Raw genomic sequence first — 22,873 nt, forward strand, 5'->3', positions numbered from 1 at the left:
ATGACCTACACTAGGTGGACATGTCAAAGCAGCATCTGATGGGAATTGACAGTACATGACATGGCATGATTTCAGCTATAGCTAGCCACCTCAATGCTTATCTACAGATAGATACAGCCACCTAACAGCTACAGATAGCATGAGTACCTAGGTAGCTGATTGCTCAGGATGACGGCACCTTTCAGCCCAGCTGGAAGTTGTTTTGCGGGACTCAAAGAGAAATCTGGGGAAATGTGGGTGTTTGGTGCACCGAGTGGTCTGTGCTCTCTCCCATCTCCGCATTCAACAGCTGCCAAGATTTCTGACCCGTGGTAGCCCCGCGACGCCATCTCATCTCATCTTCTCACCCAATCCACCCCCAAAAAAACTGTTCTCGAACACAGCTGAGGGGATCTATTGAGGATAACACACCGGTATTCCCATCGTTCTTATTTGTCGATACTCTTTGTATCATTGCTTTTCAGTCTCTTTTCTGTCGCGTCTCCCAGGGCTCAGACCTCCTTCTCTCCGGACTCGAACTCTGCATTATGCCTACGTCAATCTTTCCCAACGAACCGCTGCCCTGTTCCCAGTCTTGTCGATGAAAGCAGGCTTTGCCTGGTCATCTTGCAGCGAACCACCCGCAACAAAGCGCATCATGACAGTCCCATTGACGGTACCATCGACGGGGGAAAGAGCCGAGCTCTGTGGGTGTTACACTAGAAAGCGGGGTGCATCTCAACCAAAGCACCAAACATCTGAAAGCCACGGAACCGAGGAACCGTTTTCCAACCTCCTGCTGGTCAGTTTTCGGAGCTCAAACTTTACCAGTCTTGTCCGGGGTCGTGAGGATGTCTAAGTCAGGATTGTAGATCCAGCGGAGCTGCTAAACGACAGAGACATACCAAGGTATGGCGAACTATCTCGAACACGAGAATCATCAAGTCAACTTTCACATGATATCCCAAGATCCCCAAACAAATCTCTCTCGGAGGATCCCAACGTTCACAAACGCGGAGTACCTTAGTCTCGACGTCAGCAGGTGTTGGAGGTGTGGAGGCGGGCGCCACTTTGGGGAAAACGCTTGGAGAATTCAACCCCCCTGTTCGCTCCGGATTATTAGTGCGGGGCCCCGCGAAATCCGCTCGCAAAATGCGGAGAAACGGGAGAGAAACTTGGACGTGCCTGGCCTGGCGGGATGAAGCCCTCATCAACTTCACCGCCCTTCGCCCTTCACGTCTGATTGTGGTGCGGAACATGAAATACCGTCGCTCATCTCGTCATTGGCCTCTCTTTGTTAACAACGAAAAACATCCTTTCTTCCGACCCTGAAAACTCCTGGACATTATGATATGGCCGGTTGCCCGTCCCGGACCTTGACCGCGCCGAACAGCTGGAGCAGCCAGGGGCGGCAGGTTCAAGAGGTTCAGATCAGCAAGACGCATGTGAGTATAGATACCTGGACAGACTACGTACTGGACTATCTTGACGGCGGCAACAAAAAGTGTACGCGGCGTGTGTGGGTTGGAGAAGCATGGGGAATCTGCACCGATAGTAACACCTCGCCTACACCCGACGTCTTCCCCAGGTATTGAGCCTACTATCGCATCCAATATGTCGCCTGCGTCTTTGAAAATAGGCAAAATGCACTGCGTCTGGAGGTCTAAGACTGTCTGCCTGCCGCCGCCGGTCGTGAGCCGAATATCGCCAGGTGGATGATAGCTTCCCGGCCTCACTGGTGGTGTATCCATGATAAAACAGCCCCTTCTCAGAGCGTGTGACACCTGTGAGAACACAGACCTCCTCTTTCCCTCACGGCTTGCTCGGCATCCAGGGCCTGAAGGGGTGCTCGTTGATCATAGGTTGATGCCCAAGCTCATGGAGAGAGAGAGAGAGAGAGAGAGAGAGAGAGAGAGAGAGAGAGAGAGAGAGAGAGAGGGGGGCGGGGAAGCACGCTAACTACCGACCTATGCAATGGAGTCAACATCACGCACAACACCATCTCGGGACGGCCTGACCACATTCCCCCTCTTCCCATAGATGAGATGATGCATACATCTCGGTGTTTACTTCCGTCACGCGGCAAGCCTGATCTGGGGATGCGATTAGGGTTATCCGAAGCTGGACTCGTCATATGTCGTTGACTACCCAGGATTTCAACAAGCCCAACATGGCTATTCAGCACCCACGGCCTGTTGCTCGGTTCGTTTGGATTATCAGGAGACATTAGTCCTGCAATGACCACGGGTTTGCAAGTATCTCTGGTTAAGACAGCTGGATGATCTCCGGACGAGGAGGGGAGAAGGCTTCGGCCGATAACCTCATCGTCCATGAGCATTTTGCTAAGCAAGAAAGAGCCATGTGAAAATGTCGCAGAGCCTCGGATCGAAATGTGAGCCTCAGGCTGAAAAATAAAAATAAAAAAAAATACGCCGACGACGGTCCGTAACAGTGGGGGATGACAAAGCCACTGGACCTATTCCCGCCGCGAACCTGAGATTTCCTGTCTCAGGAGATCATCGAGGTCATTTGGGCATCTACACCTCCTACTCTGCAGGAATCTTTTTGCAGCAAAAGCTGACAGGTAGTGATCATTTGGTGTAACACTCCCAAGTAACTTTACCTACACATCGTGCTACCTTACTAACTTGGTAAGCTACCTGGACAGGTCAGACGTAACCAGAACAGAACTCCTTAGCTCTCGAGAAGGGGTTTTTGATCGACTCCCCACATGTCTGTTCAGGTCACCCGGGGCCTTCTGGCTGGTAGTATCCGGCCTTATTTCTTGCATTCACCTTCGTCTCTAGCTGGGAAGTTCGGCCGGCCGAGCGAATCAAATGCTGCGGCCCGGCCCAGGGGTTGTAGTTGACCCCTTCATCTAGTTGAACGTCTCCCATCATATCCATTTCTTAACCCCAGACCATTCGCTTCTTTCCGCATTTTGCCGCGCCTTGTCTTGGGAAGTCCCGAGGAGACTGCATCTGGATCGAGACGGACCAACATCACAGGATGCCTTTGAGCTCGCTCACCTGCCGTTATTCCCAACACCCTCAGCCGTGAGGCATGCCGTACTCGAGTGAGCTATCGCTTTTTACCTCTGTTTCTTTCATGAAGAAACATGGAAACATGCTCAGCAATCGAAAATGGCTTGTTCACGCGGGAGTATCGATTATGTACTCGGGTAATGCGGGCGGAGCAACCGACGACGGGCCGGATCATGGCCAGGAATTTCGTCCAATGATTTGACTTCGTTCATGCTCCCTTCGATGGAACAAGTGCCAGTATCAAAGTTCCTCAGACATCAATCGCAAGACATAATCGGGGTTGATGGTTGTTTTTGGGATATACACCGGTATGGCGCCCGCGTACGTGTTCATTCGGGGTCGGGCGGTGGCCTGGCGGTAACCTCACATCTCAGTTGATGGCAGGACTGAAGCTTGGCTTGCCGGAGGTGATGGTTACATGAGACGGTCATCGAGGGGCACTCGGGAACAAACTACACGGAAAATCACAGACACATGTTGCTTTTGCCCGGAACCGTGTGGCATTGACTAGCGTCGTCACCATCCATCCATGGCTGAGGTGGCTGGCCCCGAGGGCTTTGGTATTGGAACACAACATCGTCACTTTCTCCTCCTCCCCACCATCTCAGAACCATGCACGTGTGCGTTGGTGTTTTGTTTCACGGGCTCAGCAAGGCCAGGTTGTTGTGTCTTGTCCCGGCTCCCCGGAATGCTGAAGGTATGATTACCCCTGAGACTGGCCAACCGGGGAATGACGAGAAACAAGGTTTCACTTTTGTCAACCACGGCACTCAGCCTCTGCGGACACATACAAAAGTCAGTCGGAAGTAAGGGCAGGACATACTTTTCTTTTCCGCTTCTCCTCCACGCACCGGCGGACGATAGGTGTTGTTGCTTGTCATGCGTTCCAGCTCGTTGTTGGTGGCTGTTGCCACTGTTGCTTCAGCGGTGCAGGCTTTTTGGCTTGGAGATATTCCTCGTGAGCTTCTCTTTATCTGTTCTGATCAGGTTGAGGACGGCTGCTAACGTGCGAGGCAGATCGAGGCATTGCGCCGTTTGCTCAGCCAAACTATCCAGTCTTCCGCAATGTGAGGGACTATGGCGCCAGGGGTAAGACATCTTGAAGTTGCTAGAAGAGACGGAAAGCTAATTCGTGTTGTTAACAACAGGTGATGGAATAACTGACGATACTGCTGCTATCAATGCTGCCATCAATGCTGGGAATCCTTGCAACAGGGGATGTGTATGTCGAACTGTTGCGGGCCTACGCTCCGAGGAAGCAATGCTAACACACAAGAAAGGCATCCACTACCACAACTCCTGCAATCGTTTACTTCCCGGCAGGCACCTACCTCATCTCTTCCTCGATCCTGCCAGCATACTTCACCCATCTTGTCGGCGATGCTTCCGCTCCACCTACCCTCAAGGCCACGGCCAACTTCCAGGGGTTCGGGCTGATCGACGGCAACCCGTACTACACCGAGGTTCTCAACTGGAAGGCGGTCAATGTCTTCTTCCGCCAGGTCCGCAACTTTGTCATCGACACCACTGCCATCGCCCCGGGGAGGGCAGCAACAGGCATGCACTGGCCTACCTCTCAGGCGACCAGTCTGCAGAACATCGTGTTCAACATGCCATCCACGCCCGACGTCGTCCACGTTGGTCTGTTTATCGAGGAGGGTAGCGGAGGCATGATGGCCGATCTCACTTTCAACGGCGGCGCTACCGGTGCCAGCATGGGCAACCAGCAATACACGATGCGGAACATGAAATTCAACAATTGCAAGACGGCCATCATCCAGATCTGGAACTGGGGCTGGACATACCATGGGCTGTTCATAAACAACTGCGGTGTCGGTCTTGACCTTTCTGCCGGCGGTCCAAGCAACATCAACGTTGGCTCCGTCACCCTCTTTGACAGCACCTTCAGCAACACCCCGGTCGCCATCAAGACGGCCTGGACACCCTCCGCCAACCCCCCAACTGGGGGAAGTCTCGTCATCGAGAACATCCAACTCAACAACGTCGCCGTCGCAGTCCAAGGCCCAAGCGGGACCATGCTCGGCGGCACATCAGGCTCAACCACGATCCCAGCCTGGGCCCTAGGCCACCTCCTCGACCGCGGCACCAACGCCCCCCGTTTCTCGGGACCGATCAACCCCAACCCACGCCCTGCCTCCCTCCTGACCTCCGACGGGCGGTACTACGTCCGGTCCAAACCCCAATACGAATCCGTCCCCGCCTCGTCGTTCCTCTCGGTCCGCGCCTTTGGCGCCAGAGGCGACGCGGCAGCCGACGACACATCCGCTCTCCAAAACGCAATCAACACGGCCGTTGCCCAAAACAAGATTTTGCTTCTCGACCACGGCCTCTACCGCGTCACTTCCACCATCGTCATCCCCCCCTCTGCCAAGATCGTCGGGGAGGCCTACCCTGTTATTTTATCTTCTGGTGGTTACTTTAACGACATGAGCAACCCCCGGCCTGTTGTTCAGGTGGGGACGACGTCTGGTCAACAGGGGTATGTCGAGCTGAGTGATTTCATCGTCGCCACGCAGAATGCGCAGGCTGGGGCGATTTGTATAGAGTATAACCTTGCCACCAATGGGGGCCAGCCGAGTGGCATGTGGGATGTGCACGTGCGGATTGGGGGGTTTACGGGCACACAGCAGCAGATTGGGCAGTGTTTGAAGAAGCCGGGGAATGGGAGTGTCGATCGGAACTGTGTTGTGGCGTTCATGGCGATGCATGTCACCAAGGGGGCGAGGGGGTTGTACATGGAGAATGTTTGGCTGTGGTGAGCACACACCCCACCCACCTACCTACCTACCTACCTACCTACCTACCTACCTACCTACCTACCTACCTACCTACCTACCTACCTACCCACCTTCCTACCGTCAAGGGGCGATGAAATGCTGACTGAGATGGCGATGATGATAGGACGGCGGATCACGATATCGATGAGCAGTTGAACACCCAGATTACGATTTATACTGGTCGTGGACTGCGTAAGGTCTCCTCATCTATACGCTGTTGGATTGTGTGTTGCTGACAACAAAAAAGTAATCGAATCCACCACCGGCCCCCTCTGGCTCTGGGGGACAGGCTCAGAACACCACGTCCTCTACCAATACCAGCTCACCTCCACCTCGGACATCTTCCTCGGCCAGATCCAGACCGAGTCGCCCTATTTCGCTCCCGTTCCCAACTCCCTTGTTCCGTTCCCGCCCGTGGCGAAGTACTCCGACCCCGACTACCGCGCTCAGTGTGTGGGGATCGCGGGGAACTGCCCGGCGGCGTGGGGATTGAGGGTGATGAGCAGCAGGAATGTGTTGGTTTACGGGGCGGGGTTGTATTCTTTCTTTGATAATTACTCCACGGCTTGCAGCACGTTTGATGCGGGGCAGACGTGCCAGCAGAGGATCACGAGCGTGGAGGGGAGGGCGGAGAATGTGGCGGTTTATAACCTCAACACGATCGGGACGAGGGAGATGGTGACGAGGGATGGGGGGATGGTGGGGGGCAGTGGGTGGGCGGAGAACAGGAACACTTTTGCGAGTAATGTTGGGGTTTATAGGGCTTAGTTTGCATAGAGATCATGTAGGGGGGTTTAGGGGTCGAGGGGTTGGTCAAGTGAGGTAGATTTTCAACACTGGAGCTGGGGGTGGGAGGTAAGTTTGATGTTGATGCTGGAGTTGGATGACATAAATTGGAATACATCATGCTGACTTTTCCCAACCCTGATTCTGCTTGTAGAACAAAAGTGACAGAAACCAAAAACAGTAAGCTGCGCGTGTATCAAGCTGGGTATTCTGCTAAGTAACCAGCCGAAAAATATCCGGAACAGCAACTCAAGCAGCGAAAAAATAAATATTAAAAAAAAAAATAACGTCAAATAAAAATAAAAAATAAATCAATAAATAAATAAATAAGAATAATAAATAAATAAATAAATAAAATGAAATAGTTGTCACAGTGCCGACCAAGGACTAGGGTAAGTGTCTTGTTATTGCGCGAGGGAAAGGAAAAGGGGAGCAAAGCTCCTACGAAGCGGTGTCTAAATACAGCCGAAGCGGCGCTCTCCTCCCAAGCCCCACACCCTGTTCTCCTCTGAGCTTCGCTTTGGTGCCGTGACAATAGTATACAGACAACAAACCCAGAGCCAGTTGCTTTCCCAACCGACCCTCCAGCAAAACTCACTCCTCCTCCTCTTCGACCTCACTATCATCCTCATCCCCCGGATCAGGCATCACAATCCGGTTCAAATGCGTCACAAACCCAACCATCCCCCCCACTATATCCATCACCTCCCCCTCCAAGCCCCCCTCCCTCGTCCAAACCCCATCATCCACCTTCTTCCAAACAGTATGATTTCTCAACTTGAGCAGCCGCATATCCCTATGCTCGGGATGAAACCCCTTCGGCCTGGTCTTGAGCGCGTTTCCTCTGTTCATCTCGGCGTACGCCGCCATTGCGTCTTGTTCCTCCTCTTCCCGATTTTTCTTCCCCTTTCCCCTGCCCTTCTTTTCCCCTTGCAGGAGGAAAATCCGCCTAAATGCCGGTTCGGTGAGCGCCCTCCTCCATCGATCAGGCCGCTCATCAACACTAGCCCTCAGCCTCCCCAAAGCGGCCCCATCAGGATGCCACAGCCCCCCACCCACAAAACTGTTCCCATCAGGTTCCACGTGAACATAATAACACGCATAGGGGCCCTTACGACCTGTCCTGCTGAACGCAGCCGAGAAGTGAGGCTTGTAAGGTGTGGGGTCGTTACTGAAACGAACATCCCGGTAAATTCTAAAGTTGACGTCCTTAAAAGGGAGCTCAGGCACGGTAGGGTCGAGCGAGGTAATTTTTTCGGTCAAGCAGGTGACGTAAGACTCCCAGTCGGCGAGAGCGCGGCGGTACTCCTTGTCGTGGAGCTTGAGCCAGGAGCGCTTGTTGTTGGCTTTGAGGTCCGAGAGGAAGAGGAGGGTGTTGGGGTGGAGGGCGTGGGGACGGTAGGGGGTGGTGCCTTCGGGGCGGAGGGTGGGGAGGGGGGTGTATGTCACTTTTGGGGGGGCGTCGGAGTCGGAGTCTGAGTCTGGTTTGGCTTCCTCTTGGGGGTTGTCTTTGAACTCGTTGTCGTCGTCTGGATCAGATTCAGGTTCGAGCTGCTTCTTGGCTTTCTTTGCTGGACGGCCTCTGCCGCGTCTTTTCGGGACGGTTGGCTTGGCTTTGGCGAGGGGGTCTGGTGATTCGGAGTCTGAAGGGGAGGGGTCAAAGTATTTGCTGGTTTTGCCTGTGGATGATGAAGCTGCGCGCTGGGGCCTTGACGTTGATACTGGCTCTTCCACTGCGGCAGCAGGGGCAGATTTGCGTTTTCGGCCGACCATTCTGAAATGATTTGAGAAAGAACCAAATGAGGGTTGTGAGGGCCAATCGATCTAGGAGTCAATTCCTCTCCAAACAAGAGCTGATCTTTGTGACGGTTGCTCAATGACGTTCGCGATCCGAGGAATATTCCAGACGAGCGGGGATGTCATGGCAGTGCCCGTGTTCTGTGTTCTGTGTCGCGAAAGCACGTGCCTCTTCTTTAATTGGATTATGTCGTCTATAACACTTGCCCCTCCTTTACCATCACCGACCAGAGATGTCGAGCTACAAATCTATGTGCTTCATCAAAGTGAAGACACTGGATGCTTCAGGGTAGCACCGCAGCCATGGGAAAGCCACCCTTGAAGCATACATACGTACGCCCCGTCGAGGATCTTTTGTGCGTGGATCTTCCCCAGAAACTACCCCAAACAGCCCCCGGATAGTCCCGCACAATAAGCTTTTCTCTCTTTCCTTCTTTCTTTGAACATTTCCTGACAAGCAATTCTCGTCCTGCATCATCGCGCGTTACCTACCCCACACTTTCTCTTCTTAAGAACTTCCCCAACCCCCAGCCTCCCCCGCGCATCTCCAACCCTGCTTTCTAACCTCACCTAACCCGCATCCTCACCCATCCATCCCACTTGACAACCCCATCCCTGCTATCCCACCCCTTTTCCAATCACTGTTCGCCTCTCCCATCCTCACCATGACCAACCCCTCCCCCCTAGCCCGGCTAACAACCCACGGCTACGTGATAATCCCCTCCTTCCTACCCCCCTCCACCCTCTCCGCCCTCCGCACCGCCTCATCCACTCTCATCTCCCTCTCCTCTGCCGGCCAATGGCCCCACGTCCGCACCACAGGCAAACAATTCCCCCCCTGGGACCCCTCCCTAGTCCCGCACTCGGCCGGCATCTGGGGCGTCCAACACCTCCTCCACCCTTCCCTCCCCCTCCCCCCCTCCCAACGCGAGGCTTTTGTCAAGCTCTACTTCTCCCCCGCGCTGCTCTCCCTCTCCCGGGAAATCCTCTCCCTCCCTCCGCCTGACGGCCTGGTAATGGAACTGTTCAACCTGCTGTGTGGGCCCAGCGACGGGAAAGGGTTCGAGCTCTCCTGGCATAGGGACGACATTCCCGCCTCGGCGACGGAGGAGGAGGAACGGGAAAGGGTGTGTAAACCGGGGGAGGTGTACTCTCACACGCAGTGGAATTTGCCGTTGTATGACGACAGCAGTTTGGTTTTGGTGCCGGGGTCGCATTCACGGCCGCGGACGGCAGCGGAGCGAGAGGCTGATCCTCATGGGGGTGATTTGGAGGGGCAAGTGGTGGTGGAGCTGAAGGCGGGGGATTTGGTGTTTTACGATAACAACATCCTCCATCGGGGGGTGTATTCGGGGGGTAAGCAACGGATGACGCTTCACGGATCGGTTGGGAGGGCGGATGGGGGGGGGGAGGGGATGAAGAAGCGGGCGAGGAATGTGCTGCAGCACGGGGTCGGGAGCTGGGTTGAGCGGGCCGATTTTTCTTGTTTGGGGGAGGGGGAAGAAAGGAAGACGGCGGAGGGGATGAGGAGGAGGTTGGTTGAGATGGGGAGGGCTGCTGGAGAGGTTGGCTACTCGCTTGTCGGCTGAAAAGGAGGGATATATCTAGTTTTTTTAAGTGCAGCGTATGGATATCGCCCCTAGTTTCTCGAACTATGAGAATGAGCTGCTCGGACGGCTGTTTTTTTGGACTTCAGTCTGTGATTCAGCAAGATGTGCCAACCATGGAATACGCACAGCTGCTCTTTTGGCTCCTCTAGAATCACTTCGAGAAAACCGCGGCGGCTCTCACGCCAACTCCATCTCATTCATTATTAACGGCCGGCAGGTGGGGGGTATCGAAGCAGCACACACACATAACCGTCTCAGCTACCCAGTTCCCCTCCCTCCTTGCTTCAACAGCAAAAGTATAAAAACAACAAAAAAAGCAATTGGTATCTCGTTCGGCAATTCATTACCGTTGGTTTCCCTTTCCCAAGCAACAAAAGCGCCCCGCAACACAAAAAAAAGAAAGAAAAAAGAGAAAAAAAAAGGAACAACAGATTCAACCCAACTCGACTCAATATCGCCAAGCTTCCCGCGCAACCAAAGCCATGGTCATTTTCGTATTTCGTTATGCCGTCGACTTCGTTCGTTTCGTTATGGAAGCGGGGGTGAGGGGCGCTTAGGCAGTAGTGGTGGTGGTAGCCGCAGCAGGAGCAGCAGCCGAGGCAGGAGTGGCCTCGACAGCCGGAGCAGCAGCCGCCTCCTCCTTCTTCTTCTCCTCGACAGCCGGAGCGGGAGCGGGAGCGGGAGCAGGGGTCTCCACGGCGGGAGCAGGAGCCGGCTCGGCAGCGACTGGGGCCGGAGCAGGAGCGGGGGTCGGCTCGGTGGCAGCTGTCGGAGCAGCAGCCGCGGCGGTGGTCTCAGCAGCGGGGGCAGCTAAACCTTAATGTTAGCACATCTCAACTTTTGTTTTTCTTTCTGCCGTCACAAAGATACGAACCAGCTGGGGCGGGAGCCTCCTCCTTCTTCTCCTCGGCAGCAGCAGCGGGAGCAGCTTCAGTAGCAGCTTCAGTAGCAGCTATCATTTGTTAGTATTTTTCCAAGGTTCCCCTGACTTCCGAAACCAGACACAACTCACCAGCCGGAGTCTCAACAGGGGCAGCCGCAGGGGCCGTCTCGGTCTTGGTGGCCTCGGTACCAGCAGTGGCAGCGGTACCAGCGGCCGCGGCGGGAGCAGCAGTGCTGCTCTCACCAGTAGCAGCAGCCGGGGCCGCCGGGGCCGCCTCGTCCTTCTTGGCCTTCTCCGCGTCCTTCTTCGCCTTCTTCTCGGCCCGGCTCTTGAAGGCAGCCTTGAGCTTGCCCTTCAGGTTGTCGAGAGCGCCGAATGCTGTTTATGCGCCAAAAGCGGTTAGCTCACGATATTCCTCTTTTCCAGCCGCTTCTCGCTTCTCGCTTCTCTTGCCTTGTCCGACGCGACACATTGCTTCCGAGCATAGTCGCACACGAGGCAACGCCATCAAAATGGCCGAGGGGGACATGCAGGGCCGTCGCGATGGATGATCGAGGAGATAAAGCCAATGTGATAGGGAAACTTACGGATTCCAGGCATGATGGCGGTGGTTGATGGGTATCAGCTAACAATGTTGGTCCAGTTGTTGAAGATGAAGGAAAGCTGCTGCGTTGTCGCAAAGCTGGCTGGGGCGTTGTCGTGCTCGTGTGTGGAAGAGAGGAGAGAAGAAGAAGAAGAAGAAGAAGAAGAAGAAGAAGAAGAAGCAGTGGAACAGAGAAACTTCCGTGGTCGCAGCAAGCTGGGAGGAGAGGAAGAGAAGGAAAGAAGGAAGAAAAGGGGGAAAAGGCGGCTGGAGAGTAATGTCAAGGTTTATTATGTGAGGCGGGTGTGACCCTTAAAAAAGCGGATCATCGTGGCCCGCGCCGCCGCGCCTCATCAGACAACCACAACCACCACCACACATATAACAACAATAGGATACCCCCCGTCAACCAGGCCGTCAGGTTCTATCAAGTTCCGGACCTGCTTTGGTATGTCTGCCTACTAGGACCTTGAAGAATCACCCGGGTCTGTGGCACCAACCCCCCAATGCACCTATCTGATGAAGGCAGGGCGCGGGGACAAGTTTGACAGCCAATTCACAGCTCCGGGTTCTCTCTGTTCAGTTGTACACATGCCACAATCTGAGACAGGCCAAAAGCTTCCACCACATCTGTGAAGAGGAAAATCCACTTTCCCCGCAATCGGGCAGACATGGGTTCCCATGGATGGCCTGTCTCTCTCTTTCTCTCTCTCTCTCTCTCACACACACACACACACACACACATTGATATTTTTTGTTGAACAGGAGGGTCACGACACCCAGGTGGACAATGATGCAAAATGTGGTTTGTCATAGGGAAGGCTTCAATGTTCATTAGCATGCAGATTACAACCACAAAATCCCTGGTGACGGAATCACAAAAAGGTACCATAAAAGGCCTAAGCGAAATGTCAAAATGCATCCCACGAAAATACGAAGCCTTGCCTTTTGGATGCGACGGGCTAGCGACGATCTCGATGCAACTGCAACTTCAACGGCGGGCGCAGGTGATATTAGATTGCCAAATATTAGGATGACAGGCGGTTAACATGATATTCCCTTTCTCTCTCTCTCTCTCTCTCTCTCTCTCTATCTATCTATATCAAGCATGAATAGCAGCACCCTTCGGGGTCCTGATGCTGCAGAAGGGGTCCAGCTTCTGCCGGTGGTCCAGACCGCTGATATTCTGAAACGGGGGGCAAAGCTGCCAAAGCCAAGTTCCAGTGTGAGGGATAAGCATAATCCCCCTTGTCCGCCCCCACCTTGGGGTGGTTTGGGGCGATGGGATTGGTTGGGTTGGTGGTGTTTCGAGTTTAATTGATTGCCGCCCGTGTTCGTGTTGGGACGCGTTTTTCTTTGACAATATTTTGTTTGAGGAGGAGGAGGCACCGCACCGCCTTGACATCAAGTCATAGCTCTCTGTCGTGTTCAGAACTGCAGCTGTCATGCATCCTGCATACGTCAGTCAGTTCACTTTTTAGGACTCAATGAAGTTTGCTGCTACAGGTACAGAAAGGAGGGAGGCTGTGACAGATCCCAAACACGAGGAGAGAGAGTACTGGTATTCTCTTCAGCTCTCAGTCATCCTTCTGACTGTCAGGTCAAATACGTGTCTGCTGGGTATCATAGATTCCCTTCCCTTGATGAATTGCCTCTTCACCGTCTTACTCCCCCCCCCCAAGAATACCTGATTATGGATTATGCTAGCAACATGACACAACTCGTTGCATCCTTCCAAGCCTACAACAATACAATGAATCACACCCCCCTCTCAGGGGCAAACAAACAGGCACTCACCACCTCCCAGCAGCTTGGAAATGACTCTGCAAAGAGTCTACCTCTCTTCCCATTCACGTTTCAACGAATAAACCAACCACCACAGAAAGAAAACTCATCCCCGAACAAAAAAAAAAAAAAAAAAAAAAAAAAACTTGACGCCGCCCGGTTCGGGGAGGAGCCGATAGAGTTGACAAAGATGGATGAATCCAGAGCCAAGGCCGTGGAGATGGAGATGGGAGAAGGCGGAAAATATCGAATGTCCAGGCCGCTGCCGGCCGAAAAATAATCGGGGTTTTGCCCGCTGTCTTGCGGTGCCCTGATGATGAGGAGGGAAGGAGCTGAGAGGTACCGAAGACGGTATGTTGGGATGTGAAAGTTTCAGAGGGGACAAAACAATGGGTAGGGAGAGCATACGACTTCAGAGACGTGATATAGTTAAGGTCCTAGTGGAGAAGGAAACATTTAGGAGATGGGGATTGAACGAGCATCAACAGCCGTAACCAACAGTCTTACTTTCCACACCGTAAAGTTGTCATCTAAGAGCCCAAGTGTCTACACTGCATCCGCAGTTTTATCTTCCGACAATCTTCACTAACCCCAGATTCTTGGACAAGACACGGCCACATAGGTAGGTAATAGGTTTATGGTTTTAATCAGCTAATATATATGAATGGTATCATCAGCCTTTTGAATCGGGCAAAATCAACAGCCCCAATCCAATTTCATCCTTCCCAACTCCTTCCCCCCTTCTTTATTGTGACCCATCCTCGAAACAGACACACACACACACAAAAGAAAAAACGCCTCGCTTCCCGCTCCCCTCCTCTAAAGCCAGGACTGTTCCAAACGTTGTTCTTCTACCCTCCAAGTGTGGCAGCAGGTCTCATGATTCAGGTCACACAACAAACAACATCGTTCTTCCGAGCACACCCCTTATCCCACCAGTCGTAACCTTTCTCAATCCCAGACAAAGTACCCACTCCCCCTTCTACTCTTGGCAGTAGTGACCCCCTAATTCACCATCGCCTCCTGCTGCCCACTCCTCGCAGCAAACCAGCCCCCCCTTTCCCACTCTCCCGGCACATACAACGCCCTCTCCCTCACCCCATCATCCACAATCCCCTTCAACAGCTCCTCCAACCTCTTGAAGTCGATGGGCTTCAGAATCCACCCGTCAAATCCCGCATCAACATACGTGTCCTTTTCCCTCTCCACCAAGCTCGCCGAGACCGCAATGATTGGTATTCTCCCATGGTTCTGTGCAATGGCGGACAGTTCGGGGGGCTGGGGTCGGCTGCTCGATGTCTCGAATGTCCTGATCATCTTGGTGCTAGTAAGGCCGTCCACGATGGGCATCTGCTCGTTATTAGCAAAGGGTTGCGACCAAGGCAAGATGAGAGAGAGAAACATACCTGCATATCCATGAGCACCACATCATAGCCCCTAGGTTTCTCCCCATACATTGTCGCGCAATCTTCGCCGTTCAGCGCATGGGAAACCTTGTGCCCAGCCTTTTCCAACCGCTTCCTCAAAACCTTGAGGTTGATCGGATCGTCCTCGGCAACGAGGACTTCCAAGCCTGGCGTGGCAACAACCTCGCCCGCACTCGTCGAGGCGGCAACCTCCCGAGTGTTCTCTCGAACGTCAGGGGTGGGCGGTATTTCAAAGAGGATACCCGACGTCTCGCTCTGCTGAGGCAGCGATGGCTTGTCGTGGTACTCGTCTGGTATGCGTACAGGTTTCAGCGGGGTCCTGGAGTCGTTGATGAACCGCACTCCCGGTGGGCTTTCGTGAGAGGCAGGGGGTTCGGTGAGAGGTTGTGACTGCTGTTTGATGTTGGTGGGAGAAGAGCCTGACCGAGTAGGTTCAGATGGCCTGACCCGCCTTGTAGGGCTCAGAGAGCGTGTTGCATGGCCGTCTTTGGTACCTGGTGCTGGTGGATTGTAATATGCGCCTCGGGAGCTCCGTCGTCGTTTGGCTAATTCAGGGTCCAACTCGCCCCAGGTGATGGGTGTTTGGATAGCATCGATTAACCGTTCGGCGTCGCTCATCCCACTCTTGGCACTGCTCTTGCTGGCTATGCTACGGTGGCTGTGCGTGCTTTTGGAGTCATCAAAGCTTTTCTTTGCTGATATCGACTGGTTGGTATGGATGGATCCGCCGCTTCCCCTGTTGACGACGATGACCTCTCCGTCGGTGGGTCGAGGTGTCGACGCTGCCGCGACGGATCCAGTTCTGGAAGTCTCTGACAGGGCACCCGAGGCTGTCGCTGTCCCGTCTGCCGAGGCGGCATCCTCGGGAAGCTCAAACGGCAACTGCATAACAAAGCGAGATCCTTTGCCCGGCTCAGATTTGAGCCGAAGTTGGCCGTCCATGTTTCGCAAGATACGCGCCACTACTGCCAGCCCCAACCCAAGAGTTCTGTCCTTTTCCGGCTTTTCCTTGTCGCGGGCGCCCTCGAGCGGACTGAACATATCGTCACCCTCATCCGTAGAGACTTGTTCGAGATCTCTAAACAAGGCATCGAGCTGGGTATTGCTCATACCCGAGCCCGTGTCCTGCACCACGATCTCGACCCGAACTCGACGCTCAAGGAGTTCGGCCAGGTACAGCTCGACCCTGACATGACCGGCCGATGTGTGCTGCACGGCATTCGCTGTCACGTTGGCAACTGCCTGTCGGACGCGACGTTGGTCCCCATACACGAACTTTGGAAGCCCAGGATGCTCGATGAACTCGTATTCGATGCCCTTCCGCCTGGCGTCGTTTTTGAAGGGCTCCGTCCCTTCCCGGACGCAGGCTGGCAGGTCAAAAATCTCGTCCTTGACGAGCTCCTGGCCCTCCTCGGTTTTGGTGAGATCCAGCAGGTCATTGATGACATAAATCAACGACTTTGACGCCGAGTGGGAACGTGACAGATTGTCTCTGGTTTCCTGATCCAGGGAGCCTTCCAGCGCGATCTCGAGGTAGTTAATGATGGCGTTGAGCGGCGTGCGCACTTCGTGGGCCGAGTTTGCCAGCAAGAGTCTTGTGAGCCGGCTGCTCTGCAGCGCCGCCTCCTTCTGCCGCCAGACCTCGATGAACTTGCCGTAGACCAAGCACAGCACTGCGGCCGTCTCGACCTGTTCCTCAGACCAGTCTCGGCTCTTGCCCACCACGGTCTCGTTCCACACCTTGAAACTCGTCCGCGGCTGGAGGTAGGCCTCTGTCCCTTCTTTAAAGGTTTTCTCGTACGGATTTCCCGCCCACTTGACTTCCTTGACCTGGCCCTTCCGGAAGAAAACGATGAAATCATTGCCGCCGACACTCAAGGGGACGTATAGCAGGCCAGCGATGACCTGAAACCCGGGTGGGTAATGCAAATCGGGAAAGTCAACCTTGACGTCTTGCGTGGTGAGGACGGAGGTGAATTTCCGAAGCCGGAGATACTCGAGCATTGCCAGGGCCTCCTGAGAATGCTCAACCTTTCCTAGAATCTTGGTCTCTTCTCGAATAGAAAGCATTCCAAAATCGGCATCGAAGAGCTTGAGCAAGTCGTCGGAGGAGGCAATGATGTAGCCCGACGGGTTGTGTTCGGTGGGCACCGTATTGATCAGTTTGCGAGCTTGCAGACGCGATGCGTAGGAGAGGCGTTCAATGTTGCGCGAAACTGTGTCACCGACCAGCCGGCACATCTTCCTGATGGGAAACGAGACTCGCATGCCCTTGGGGCCATACGAGTGGCAGGCAATCAGCCCCCACAGGTCGCCAAAGGCATTAATCGATATCGACATGGAGGAGCGAACAGCCATGTTGGCGAGGTATTTGAGATGAATTGGTGACATGGCCCGGAGATAGGAATGGGTCATGTCCAGGGGCACTTCGAGGTCCTCTGTTGACCGGCACACAATTCTGGCCGTTTCGAGGTCTCGATCATAGAGAAGGCGAACTTTGTTGAGCTTGTACAGTTCACGCGCCTGTTTCGGAATGTCAGAGGCAGGAAAATGCAGTCCCTTGTACAGATCCCTGGTGAGTGCTGGGTCGACAAGCTCCGTGACCACCTTGCCGTTAAACATGGAATCGAACTGGTAAATCATGACGCGATGAAAACCTGTCAACTCTTTGACGATGCCCACCAGAATTTTCAGAAAGATCTCTAGGTTTGGCGCGTTGGCGAGCTGTTCCTGTACTTGGCTCATAATGTCGAACACCTGCATGGCACCGGCCTCTCCCCTACGCTTTCGCGCGCTCCTCAACACCCGCAACGGTTTGCTCAGAATCTCGGTGGACTCGGTGAGCTCTTCCAAGGTCGGGTTCGACTGCAGTGTATCCTCTGGCAGATTAAGCGTGTCTTCATCGACAGGGCGTAATGGATTTTGAAGGTCATTGTCCAACTCAAATTCGCACACGATGAGATTGGGATGTGCCGGGTTAGTGTGAATGGCACACCACAGCTTGACAGACTTGTCATGATTTGGCGGGCGGAGAGACAGACTGAAGACCTCGGGACCGTTGGTTGCTGGATCTGCATCCTCGTCTCTAATGAAGTCGACATGGTCCAGCAGATTATCGGCCTGCTCGTCGCTGAGGATATCCAGAAAATCGCCGAGTGCGAACAGCTCCTGGGGTCGGTACCCAATGATTTTTTGTGAGTTTTCACTGACGTGCCGTACTTGCAACCGGCCCTCGGCGTCTTCACGCAGGGTCAGAAGCATGCCAAACCCTTGGACCGCGCCGGGGGTATGAATGGGCTCATCCTCGCACCGCTGCAGCTTCCCGTCCCGCCCCGTGATGACGGCGTGTCCCTCGTCCGTCATGACATGCGTGAAGCGAGTTGTGTAGAGTGAGTCGGGAATCGACGGGGCGATGGAGGATTTGCGTTCTGATAGGGTTTCCTCGGCGCGACTCGGTGTTTCGGTTACGGCCTGCTCCTCGTCGGATGAATCGGCCAGAGAGAGCGGCATGGGATTGCCGTATCTTTCTGCGTCCGCTTGAATGCTGGAGAGCGACCCTGACACAGTCTGTTGTCGACGCTCTCGCGCAGTGGGAGCGGGCGGCGACCACGGAGCGGCTGCCGGAGTCACAGGCAGCGAAGCCGCAACTGCAGACCGGCCCCGTGCAAATGGAGTACGCTCCGAATGTAGCTCCAGTTGTTTCCCATTGCTGAAACCTGGGGTCGGAGGGATTGGCGTGTGTCCTGGCTCTGAAAGCGACATCTTCCGTCGCGGTTCCTGCTCGCTCGACTTTCTCCCCATCGGCCCAGGCTCCCCAACACTGATGACGGATCGGATGGGAAAGACGCGATCTGTGGGATCCTGAGCGGTCCCCTGGCCGAGCTGGCGATCTTCAGACGCACTCCATGATGACACGGCGGTCGACATGGCCGTTGGCGACTGCGTAACCTCACTTGGGATGGAAGTGCCTGTGTCAACATGGGTGGTTCCAGTTGTCGATGACTCGGTGCATACCTCCTCTTTGTCGCCCACGTCGGTGGCGATTCTGTCAAGTGTCGGTTTCCCATCCTCTGGGGCACCTCCTTTTGGATCCATGCCGGGAAAGACGTCGTCGCGAGACCTAGTAGCCTCGTCGTTAGGACCAGCTTCCGCGGCAGACCGAGTTATACAATCATTCCCCTCGGGCATCAAGACACCACGGCTCGATCAATTATACCGTCGCCAAAAAAATTTGTCAGATTCCTTCTAGCTGTGTGGCCTGTTGAGCGAGACCGGAGTGTGTTTTGTCGTGTAGTTGTGTTGTGCGGGATGGCAGCTTTGACCGAGGGACCTACGAAGCGAAGCACCTTGGCCCTCCAATTCACGAGACGTAATTAAGAGGGTCCAGCAACGGGGGATGGGATTCTGAGAAATGGATGTCAAAACCTGATCACAGGGCGGGCAGGTGAGCAGAGGCGGGTCGCACACCAGGTCAGGGTGGTGTGGTTGATCTTGGCCCCTGGCTTTGCAGATCTTTGGGCGAGCGGCGGGGCAAAAGAGAGCACAGTACGTAAGTGTAGGTTTTCTGATCGTTCCAAGGTCGGTTTGCAGCCAGTTGAGCCACTGTCGGATGTTGATCAGGTCGGCTGTGGGAGGAGGGAATATAGGACGGTGGGATGGTAACAGGAGGACTAGGGGGAACAGAGGGGACAAAATGGTCGTTTGTTGTCAATCGCCAGGTTCGTTGCGGTGCCGTGGGCGGTGCGATTCACGTGTCGATGTGGTGCCGCAAGTGCAAAAGACCGATGGAGACGGTCGAGGTGTCGGCCTGGTCTGAAGCTAGAACCTAGAGCTCTAGTGACAAGTGTAGAGGGGGCACCCGCCGGGAAAGCGCCTCCCGCTCAAGTGTGCGTCCCAGGGAGCTGGATGTGGGAGAGAGAGGAGTGTTTGACGACGGGAGAGAGGGGACTGGGGGCTCGGTCGACACGCTGGGTGGCAAGTAAGCGCAAAAAGAACAGATGAATGAGGACCCCCCAGTGGCGGATGTTTTTCCGAGGACTTTTCCCTCTCTCTGTCCCATCAAATGGAATAGTCTCCGCCAAGACGTTCCAAGAGCCCGCAGAAGTGCCTAGCTGATGATGGATGGTGGTCCATGGCCCATGGGTGAGCATCGCACCTCGTGCGGTTAAAACGGCGTTGCTTCCTGCATCGTATCATAGCGCAGCTAGCTAAGGTTTTTGGAGTAGGTAAGGTACCTGCCGAGACATCCCATCCAACCCAGATCTACCCCCCAATTTCTTACATACAGTTGTGAAGCTGTTGGCTTCAACAACACCTTGGAGCTCCCGGTGTGCTCCCAATCGCCCAATTCAGGTTTCCAGAAGAAACAAGCGGGGTCTGTTTCATCGGCCCCGCTGAAGATCGGCTCCACAGTTCGATCCAGAACTCCTGCAGGAAACCGTTTGCTCGGTGGTGTCTGATTCCATAAATATCAAGTAGTAAACCCAGCCCCGAGACCCTGAGAAAGTTGCCCCGAAACCTCAATACCTTCCTCCCTCTCCCTATCCTCATCCCTCTAGGGGTTTATTACCTGACATTGACGTCATTTCCTAGCACACAGAACCGAGACGCATGACGTAGCATGGCTGCTCGCCCTTCAGCCAATCACAGGGGATGTGGACAAGATGCTCCGGGCTACACAGGGATGGCTGGCTGGGGCTATTGGGAGGTGATGAGGGGCACATGGAGGGGCAGAGAGGAGCAATTCTTCAGTGGTGTCTCGGGCATAACGGATTATCCCGTTCGTCTGAACCTGACAAGCATTTTTCTTTCTGCAACGAGGCCTCTCGATGGGCCTCACTTGCAGCTCAAAACGTAATCTCGACCCCGGAGCTAAGCTGAGCACGGCCAAGCGGCGATGGTTAGATCTGGCATTAACAGCCCAAGATCTGTCAAGACAGGGGCTTGATCGGACACCAATTTCTTTGTCAGATGCAGCCTCTATTCTCGGCAGATAATGTCTTCGATGGGAACAAGGACTCTAACAGTAGCATTCATCTCAAACGTGGCCATATATCGAGACAATGCCCTTTGTGACATGTGAACAACACAGCCCCGGGGCCTCTGCCACCCGATCTCTTCTTTGATCTCCAACGGAGTATATACGCCGCGCCGCGGCACTCTCTCTGTGACTCGATCCTTACTACACATCACTGGATTGATAGGCATTCTCTCATTCCATCATGTAATCCCCTAATTTCCAATATCTGAGCTCACGTCTTGGCTTCGAAGCCTTACGTGTACCCTCTTCAAACCTATGCATTAACTTCAAGGTCTTACATGAAGAGCCTGTCATGTCAATGTCAAGCCGAGCACTGCTAACCATTTACTGACCAAGGTCAGGCATCTTCCAGGAACACCACACCGATATCAAACCGATCACCATCGTCCGTGTCGATACCGAACCCCGAAAGAACTTCTCCGAATATCTAACCGTGATGCTTGACACGACATACATCCCAGGATGATAACAAGTTTATATGACTCTTGCTAACACAACAGATCTCTCCCGCCTCCGCGGATCCGCGATTTCGAGGGAACCCCGTTTCCAGCCTCTTTATCGAGAGGTCGATACAATACTAACATTCAGATCTACCCAACTCAAGGACAAATAACCCATAGGTATCTAACTTACAGAACATCCAGGTAAGTCATTCCCCCCCGCCTTCAAACCCCTAACAAAATAGCAGGAAAAACAAGCAGCAGCATCCTCTTGAGTAGAGCACTTAGTCTTCAGGTAAGTCCCCCCTCCCCCACTTTACTACTAACAAAAATACAGGAAACACCTTCAACCCATCAGGGTTCAAAATGAAAGTTTTTTTCGCTTTTTTTCTTTCAAAACTATCTTTCCCTCGCGGCCGTGAAATCCAAGAATAATGTTTCCATGTTTGAAACACGTCTCCAAAGTTGTTAAAGCAATAACCTATAAAACTACCCGATGATAAACTCTTTCCTCAACAACCTACCTTCCCGATACCCACGATGAGAGTCCAGCAACATCTTTTTTACACGCGATTTGTATCAGCGTAAGCCAAACCACCTACTGTCCCATGCCAAAAGTCTTCCAGAATGTTGTGCACAATAACTTGGAGTCTGCCAAAAGTACTCGAAACGAGGGTGCCGAAAAGAAAGAGTCGAAAAAGGGCGTTAAGAACACGTAATACATTCACAATATATACATCTATATTTATATCAACAGACCTCGGAAGTTCGTCGAGAGGGCTCTCAAGATACCTACCTACCTACCTACCTACCTACCTACCTACCTACCTTGGTCAGAAGCTATCTTTCACAAACCTCCCAAGGGCACCCAGGACCTTGCGATACAAGTCTCTACCGAGTACTATCTTCAATTCACAATGTAGGCCCCCCCGCCCTACATCATACACAAAGCGGAGGGATGTAAAAAGAGAGTTGAAAAGAGATGTATCTATTCAGACAAATACCGCTTGGCAAGATATTTGCGCTTCCAAAAGCCATTGGTTGAGTCATGTCTGGGAGTAATACACTTCACGCAAGAGATGTCGAGGTATGAGCAAGAGTTATGAAGAGAATCGCGATGACAAGGGCTCTGCAAGTGAAGCTCTTCGCGCACATACAGATGTGATTGCTAACTAGATACCTACAATGAACCACTTGTCAAGTCAACAAACCCATCACGTAACTTATTTCAGCAAAATAATGAAAAGATTCATTCTTCAACGTCAACATCACCAGCAATAACGTGATCCACCATCGAGCGGGACACCCCATCGACCGGGACACTTTTTCTCCCACTATAACCACCCAACTTCAATTCGCGTTTTCTCTATCACAACAATGTCCGACAGCTTGCCAGAAAATCGAGTCCTTTTAGCGATCAATGCGATTCGATCAACACCGCGCTTGAGCATCCGACGCGCCGCAGAAATATACAACGTGCCCAAGTCCACAATTGCTGCGAGAATGAAGGGCCGAGTTGCGAAGTTCGACAGTTACAACGCACGTTCGAATTTGACTACGATAGAAGAGGAGGTGATTGTTCAATATGTACTCGACCGAGATTCGCGAGGGTTTTCGCCCCGGATTGTCGACGTGGGTGATATGGCCAATCTCCTGCTTCGGAAACGCGGTGCGCGACAGGTCGGAAAGAACTGGCCAGAC

General features: G+C 53.6%; 5 protein-coding genes across 5 annotated transcripts; 2 read left to right on the plus strand and 3 right to left on the minus strand.

Moving 5' to 3' along the window:
• Positions 1-372: 372 nt before the first annotated feature.
• QC762_409580 (uncharacterized protein) lies at positions 373-6,742 on the plus strand. The gene is made up of 6 exons (XM_062890415.1): positions 373-3,981; positions 4,041-4,112; positions 4,172-4,245; positions 4,304-5,799; positions 5,946-6,013; positions 6,069-6,742. Exons 1-6 carry the CDS (start codon positions 3,903-3,905, stop codon positions 6,587-6,589), a joined length of 2,310 nt encoding a protein of 769 aa, XP_062743503.1. The 5' UTR covers positions 373-3,902; the 3' UTR covers positions 6,590-6,742.
• A 459-nt stretch (positions 6,743-7,201) lies between these two features.
• QC762_409570 (uncharacterized protein) lies at positions 7,202-8,380 on the minus strand (the record flags this gene model as incomplete). The annotated part of the gene is made up of 1 exon (XM_062890414.1): positions 7,202-8,380. The coding sequence occupies one exon, from the start codon at positions 8,378-8,380 to the stop codon at positions 7,202-7,204; it is 1,179 nt and encodes a 392-aa protein (XP_062743504.1).
• Positions 8,381-9,069: 689 nt separating this feature from the next.
• QC762_409560 (uncharacterized protein) lies at positions 9,070-9,993 on the plus strand (the record flags this gene model as incomplete). Its single annotated transcript, XM_062890413.1, has 1 exon — positions 9,070-9,993. The coding sequence occupies one exon, from the start codon at positions 9,070-9,072 to the stop codon at positions 9,991-9,993; it is 924 nt and encodes a 307-aa protein (XP_062743505.1).
• An 844-nt stretch (positions 9,994-10,837) lies between these two features.
• QC762_409550 (uncharacterized protein) lies at positions 10,838-11,497 on the minus strand (the record flags this gene model as incomplete). Its single annotated transcript, XM_062890412.1, has 3 exons — positions 10,838-10,851; positions 11,027-11,275; positions 11,485-11,497. 3 exons carry the CDS (start codon positions 11,495-11,497, stop codon positions 10,838-10,840), a joined length of 276 nt encoding a protein of 91 aa, XP_062743506.1.
• A 2,382-nt stretch (positions 11,498-13,879) lies between these two features.
• Positions 13,880-20,390, minus strand: QC762_409540 (uncharacterized protein). The gene is made up of 2 exons (XM_062890411.1): positions 14,672-20,390; positions 13,880-14,615 (listed from the first exon to the last, which is right to left on the minus strand). Exons 1-2 carry the CDS (start codon positions 18,878-18,880, stop codon positions 14,271-14,273), a joined length of 4,554 nt encoding a protein of 1,517 aa, XP_062743507.1. The 5' UTR covers positions 18,881-20,390; the 3' UTR covers positions 13,880-14,270.
• Positions 20,391-22,873: the final 2,483 nt, after the last annotated feature.

Source organism: Podospora pseudocomata, chromosome 4, assembly GCF_035222375.1.
Source record: "Podospora pseudocomata strain CBS 415.72m chromosome 4, whole genome shotgun sequence".
In the NCBI taxonomy this organism is placed as follows: Eukaryota; Fungi; Ascomycota; class Sordariomycetes; order Sordariales; family Podosporaceae; genus Podospora; species Podospora pseudocomata.